Below are 7196 nucleotides of genomic sequence, written 5' to 3'. Positions count from 1 at the left end.
GAAACCTACTCACTGAGCTTGAAATATTTCTATAATAAATAAAAGTAAATAGGCTCTGAGTTTTGTTTTGACGTTTAAGAAATTTAAAATAGCTGAGTACAACACAGTTGAAATTATCATAAGTTTAATGTCTAGACAAATAGATACTTCCATTAAATCTTACATTCGGAGGCTTCTTTTTGGACTTAGAATACTTAGAGAGTCTTGTATATCAGGACTAGATATCTCTCTATATTCTTTCGAATCCTCATTGTGGAAATTACTCTTCCTAGTTTTTAGGTAGTCACTAGGTAAAAATTTTTCTTAACCAAAGTATTTTTAAAATTTTTCTTTCCCTACTCTTCTTCTTCCTTTCTTTCTCTTACCTGTCTGTCTTTTCTTTCGACTCCCGCCAAAATGATCATATAGCAAATGACTTGATAACATTTGGTGCCCTCACGCTATAAAACAAAATCCTGATAAGAAAGACCAATATCCTTTCAATAATGAATTTCTAGACACACACTGAAAAATCAGTGAATGCACAAACTGACTACATTTTCCATTAAGGTCTTCCATGAAGGTGTGTGTATGCCATAGAAAACCATCTTGCTTTGAGGTCACATGCATTCTCTGTTCTTAGCAGTTTTCTGGTCATGACGTTTTTGGAGAATTAACAGAGTTCTGTCTGGGCACTCTGATATGCACATATGCTTAAAGACTACAGATACATTAAAAATTGAGCTGTTTGATTAATTGCTAATACATTATTGGCAGCTGGGAGTTTAATATTTGTAAAAGTAAAAGATCCAAGAACAATTTTTCCCACATCTGGAAACTCAGATGCAGATGAAGTGTCTTGTCCAAGGTCACACAGTGGGTGGAAAGCAGAGCCAGGCCTTCAACCCAAGAATCCTAACTTCCCTCCAGAGTGGTTTTTTGCCCGTTTATGATTCTTTTTAACTTCTACCATTTCTTTCTTTAGGCATGATAAAGACATCTGCATGAAGAGCTGTTCAGTGTAGTCAGGTCAGTATTTTTGGGATAAAGGAAAAAAGGAGAGTTATTTCATTAATTAACACCTCTGGACATACACCTCTATAAATCATATAGAAAGTAATTAAACTGGTATTATAGAGAACTGATTAGCACTCTTCCTCAGTTGGTTATTTATACAAAGAGACATGGCACATCCAAATTTGTGGCACCCTTAATAAGAATATTCCACTTAATGATTAACAGCAAAATGTTGATTTGGATATTGTAAGATAAATTCCCAAGTGAACCAGGCTACCCAAACCTCCTAGCTGCCTGTTTCCTACCAGAGCAGGACCAATCATGGAGATGCCATGCCAAGAGGATGCTCATATGATTGAAGACAAAACCTCTAGATAAAAATTATCCAACATCTCAACATTGGAAAGTTAATCTTTTGATTTTTAAAGGCCTTTTACATTTTCTTACTAAAGTTCCCCAGTAAACTGAAAGTACTTCTGGAAGAGATAAGACCGTCTAGCTGTTATTACCTGGGACTTTATTGTCCAAAGACCTAGCTTTGAAGACTAGATCGTCCACTTACTAGCTGTTTGACCTCCAAAAATTTTTGTGATTTCCCCAACTCTCAATTTCTATAAAGTGCAGGGACAATAATCATACCCGCTTTTAACAAGTAGATGTGAAAACACTTTGTAAACTGTGGTGAGCTGTCTAAATCTTCTTTATTATTAGTTATTCTCATCTTTATCAGGATTATTGGAAAACTTACCCAAGACATAGAAAAGTCCCTGAAGGGATGGTGGACATAGGAATGTAGCAATGTAAGCCAGTAGGTGTTTACACTGCTGCTACAGTTGATTCCTCCAAATGGTTAAATACATCCATTAAGGTAATTTAAGGACCATCATTGTTTACAGTTCTGTGGAATGTTCTCAGTAGTGCCTACTTCTAGGAGTTCATGATTTTGAGGAGACACACACTGTAGACATCAACATACAGGTAGACATCCATTTTTAATTTGTTTAAACTTTTGACTTTTTATTATCTTATTCAGAATGTTATTTTTGAATTTAACTAACTCAAAATAGACATATTGGATACGCCAGAGAAGGGACCAAGTACAGGTCTTTAAAACCTCCGTTTTCCTTACCCAGTCTGGGGAGGCTTCATGGATGAAGGACAACTTTAAAAATACCAAAAATAACCTCTTCATTTGGTCCAAATTATATAATATCTCCCCTGGAGCATTCTGAGAAAGTACGTTTTACCCAACCTGATTTATTCCTTTTTCTCTTTTCAAGCCAAGCTAACAAGTCTCCCCAAGACATCAGATTTCTACTCTTTAATGTGATGATCAAGTAAACAATTATTTACTGATCGCCTCTGCTGATTTTATTAACTTGATTTATTTTGAATTAGACAACACCTATTTTAAAATAGAATCTGTGATACAGAGCATACAGGCAGTCTTCAACAGCACTTTCACCTGGTCCTGTGCTTCTTTTTGTCCAATCCTCACTGTCATCACTCTGTCAGCCATGCCTGGGGCCCCTGTTCTTTTCTGACTAAACCTCCCCATAGGTTGCTATGGAAACACAACAGCTACTATATCGTCCTAATCTAAGAAAGTCTTGGTGATAATAGACTTCTTTGTCTAGGTGTATCGGGTGACTCGGCCATGGAATCAGAAGACTTCCTCCAACAGACACACACAGACACAGCACATATTTATGGAAACATACAAACAATTGGCCCTATCTCACAAAAACAAACAAAAAAGCAAAAATCCCTGGGACATTTTAGCATGTGCTTGTACTGTTCTATAAAGTGTTTAACATCAACTAATGAAACACGTATTACCTCCTTGACTTCTGAAATAACGCACCTCTGGGTATTTTTATTTTCTTGTTTACTGAATCAGCAGCAAGCGGGGAGCAAGGGGAACACTTTTAAGATTCTCCTTCCCTGACCCTCTTTCCTTCTTTTTTCCCCAACCAGAAGTGGCTGCCAAGAGAGCTATGGTAAGAAAACTCCTCTCCACATTTTTTCTTTGCTGTACTAGTCTGGAAAAATCCAGTTCTGACTGAGTTTTATTTATATCTCCTGGGTAGACACCTTTGGGGGAAAATCACAGAAATTTAACTCAAAAGAATGCAGAAACGTACTGTTTTACAATTTTTTTTGTTCATAGTATAAACACCTGATTCAGCCCAAGTGCAAAAAATATATTTATGTATACATTCAACCACTATGGCCACTATTAATTTCTTTTATTTTTGTCATTTCAAATAGCTTAAAGGTGGAGCAAACATGATTAGCTTCATGTTATTAGTTACATTAGTTCAATGCACCTGGTTTGAAGAAATAAGGCTGACAATGACAAAAGTGGATCAAATTTGGGGTGAGGGAGAAGTGATATGGGGGTTAAAATTCCTCCTTTCTCCTACAAAGATCCTCTTCTTACATCACTTGTGGCTGGCCAAGAAAAGCCATGCAGGGGTCCTGCCTGTGGCCACTAGGTGTCGATCATGTTCTGTGCAGAACCTTGGAGTTCACCAACAGGTGCCCGTCCATAGAGCAGAGTAGCCCAGGATGACATTTTCTTACCCAAGAAACAAGAAATACCCACTACGAACTGGAAATGAAGAGAGGAAAATGCTGAAATTCCCTTTACACAATTTATTTCTCTGCTCTCTGAAAAGCTCTGCAATCATCAGATTATTTCACTTGGTTTAAATTCCAGATGTGATTCCAGTTGTTTTTTTACAGTCAGTTAACATTGTTCAGTTAACATGTAAGAAAATGTAGGGTTAAATTATGTAATTTCTATAAGATTGTGGACGTGCCATTGAAGAGATGTCCTTATGTAGTTATCTTACTTACTCACACAACAAAATACTGTCCACCTTTCAGTAAATAGAAACAAAACATTTATGCTACAAGCAGTTCGCACTTTTCTCTGCTATTATGAAATTGCTTTTTATGAAATTCAAGATGTAATTCAATATATGTATGATTTTTAATTTCTGATTTATTGTTAGATCTCAGTGCTAAAAAGCAATTAGATTTGTTATTTTGAATTGTTTAAATGTGTTCTTCCCCACAGAACAGTAATACAATCATGTTCTAATTTAACAGCATTTGCATATCATTAAACACATAATGGCCTGTAATTTACTTTCCTTTTGCCTATAATTTTCTGAAGCCCTTTATGAAGCGACGGTGGGTTTTCGTTAAAAAAAATAGGTTATGGTTCCTCGAATAATGTTACAATTAGGTGTTCAAAAAGCAAGCCGTACACATAGCCAATAGAGGAATGAGCTAGAGAAGTCTCCATATTTTCATTCAGCATGTGAGCTCTGGAATAAAAATATAAATTTCGTTATTTAGGAAATGTAATGCAAATCTGAAATAATCAAGAAACTTTACCCTGCAATGACTGGACTTGCCAATACTGAGAAAAATATTACCTTCAGTTCTCAGCGTTTCATTGAAAGTTCTTGGATACTTGAAACTGGAACTTGTAAACATCCTTCTAAAGGAATAATCTTTTTCAGGATTACTCTAAAATTTCTGGTCCTGCCTCCTAGACTGTTGAAACTAACAAACAATTTAACTTGGAAAGCTTGACTGGAAATTTGGAAACAACTTTTGTCGGACCCCCTCCCCGCAAAAGACTATTCTTAAGGGTGTCATCACTACTAATCATAATTGCTCGCAGAGTGAATAAATAATAACTGAATTAACGGTATGAACTAACAACGCTGCGTTTCACAGTTTGTCCCATCCCCAGGCTTCAGTTTCTAAAGCCCCTGGGGCTATTTTTATTGTTGGCTGCAAAACGCCAAGATCATGTGGGAAAATAATGCTAAAGAGAAAGAGTTTCCCTTCAGAAAATCCTTTATTAATACTTTGTACATTTGCTAAAGTAGAACAGTAGAAACACATAAGCAATGACATTTTATTTATCTTAAATGAGTAGTAACAGGAATTATATTGTTTTCCAGCTATCGTTCCTCAATCATGAGAATGTTTTTAGGATGTTTCTTCCCTAAATTTTTAGTAAGTTTTTTGTAAATTGATTTAATTTTGTTGCAAACTACACAATGACATGAATCTCCGTTCATAGAATGCTACAAAAAAATCAAAAAATATTGTAGTATTTTGTCAACTTCTCCCAGACCACATACCCTCAAGCTATAGGAAATTCCATCTCAATCATTACTGAGTTGTCGTCCTCTTTTGGGTTTGCACCAGAATCAGGGAGGTTTACAAGACACTAAGAAAGTGGAGGAGGGGTCTCTGATTTATAGTCATCAGTGACAATGACAATGATATTGCTCAAGCTTTCAGTGGGCCCTTGAATCCCAGTGGTTCTTTACTGCCTCCCTGAATATCTTGGGGACACAGAGCTCATTGGCAAGAACGGGTAGGGACTCAGCTAACACCTGGTACTCTTGCCCATAAGGTAGACAGACATTCCTTCAAAACGTCATATCCTCCAGAGCAACCTCTTTTGGGGGATGTCTAACCTCCTGAACCTTGTAGTTCTTGGATTCAGGGATGGAATATGTAGTACCTAAATTAAGCCAATGAAAGCTGTCTAATCTCCTGGCAGCAATGGTTCAGTGCCACAATCAACTGGTTTAGGTTATGTGACCCAACCTGCTTAGATGATGAGACTAAGGCTCTTTCTTTTGCTCCGGATGTTGTGATATGTAGATGAGAAGCCTAGAATCTTTGTGGCCATTTTGTTACCATGAAATAGACAACCCATGGAAGAAAGGAGAGCTCGGGGAATCACAGAGCACCAGAGCTGGATCCTAAGGACATGATGAGCCTCGCATACTTGAGTTACATGAACCAAGTAAACCTCCTTAGTATTTAATTCAGTGTGAGTCAGGTATTTTTGTTCCTTGAACCCCAAGGGGTTCTATTGGAATGTGGAACATGGAAGTGAGGGTGAGGTTGCAGACCCTAGATTGTTGAACAGGCAGGGCAGAAGAGCCACAATGGGGAGGGCAGTGAGGATATCACTAGCTCGTGAAGTTAGTGGCTCTCATTAAGTGGTAGCAAAATCACTGGTTAAATTGTTGCCTGCTATACCCAGGATTCAAGCAATGTCTACCATGGCTGTCACATCAGGGATCGTTAGGAAAAGTTCAAGACATTGGAGGCTTTTGCCTTCTTCTTATAGCCATCAATAAGGTCCCACACAAACAGGTAAAATAATACAGTTTTTATGAGAGCTTTCCTGTTATATTTTCAAATCCAGAAAATACTGCTGTTCACCCACTGAAGGAATGTGTTTTCATGCTTCAGCAAAAGGGTGAATTTTAGCTAAATAAAGGAAGTCAACATTGTGAGTCACTGGTAAACAGAGTCTCAAAAGCCAGACATTATGGAAAAAGAAGAGAATTTTTTAAATCCCTTAGGCTCCCATCTCATATCAAGAAGCAGGTCTGTATACTTAAATTTGGAGTTTTCTGTATGCTAGTGAGTAAACGAATCTCTTATTATTCAGAGAAATAAAAAACCCTGGCATCCTGACCCCAGTGGACTATGGGAACAAGGCAAGAAAGAGTTAACATGAGGAGGTCAGAGACAAATGTCGAACCTCATGGCCTGAGAGCAGTAGAAACTTTCAGAGTGGGTGGAATAGTCAACACCAGTAGTCTGCTTTCCTTGAGGGAAGCTGCAAGCCTCTGGGAGAAACCCCACATTTAGCCTGATGCACATCATTTTGGTACAAAAATAGAGATTGACATACAGTTGCACGGGTCGAGCACTGCACAAGAAATTCATGTCTGAAGGGGCACCATTCATTTCACAGTCTTTGGAGATCTGCACATTTATTATGGCAATTTTAAAGTATATGGCAGCAAAGCATTTGTTCTATTATAACAAAATCACCATGACAATTTTCCAACCACTGGAAGGAAAATATCTTAAGGAAGACAAATCTTCTAATTTGCATAGAATGACCTATGAGCAGTATAACCCTACCTCTAACCTGGTCCCACAAGGTCATGTAAGTCTCTCCCAGCCCAGAACCATCATGGAAGGAACTAGGATAGGAGGAGTGTAAGCAAGAAGAGGTGGAGATATCTTTAATTCACAAGTAAAATAATTTTTGTACCCTGCTACTCAGCAGGTTGGTGAGACAGGAGGAAGAACAGACCAATAACAGAAAATAAACCCACTTTTTTGTGTGTGCACAA

At 37.6% G+C, this 7196-nt stretch overlaps 1 protein-coding gene across 1 annotated transcript in view; it reads left to right on the top strand.

The window, feature by feature from the left end:
- GPR65 (G protein-coupled receptor 65) overlaps positions 1–987 on the top strand; it is a 10936-nt gene extending 9949 nt beyond the window's left edge. Inside the window, exon 3 of the mRNA XM_012640401.1 lies at positions 965–987. Coding sequence (XP_012495855.1) covers positions 965–987 — 23 coding nt within the window. The remainder of the gene's footprint in view (positions 1–964) is intronic.
- The last annotated feature ends 6209 nt before the right edge of the window (positions 988–7196 follow it).

This window comes from Propithecus coquereli, unplaced genomic scaffold, assembly GCF_000956105.1.
Source record: "Propithecus coquereli isolate 6110/MARCELLA unplaced genomic scaffold, Pcoq_1.0 Scaffold152, whole genome shotgun sequence".
NCBI classification, from domain to species: Eukaryota; Metazoa; Chordata; class Mammalia; order Primates; family Indriidae; genus Propithecus; species Propithecus coquereli.
Note: the sequence above shows the minus strand (reverse complement) of the source record. Positions and strands in the feature narration are given on the sequence as shown.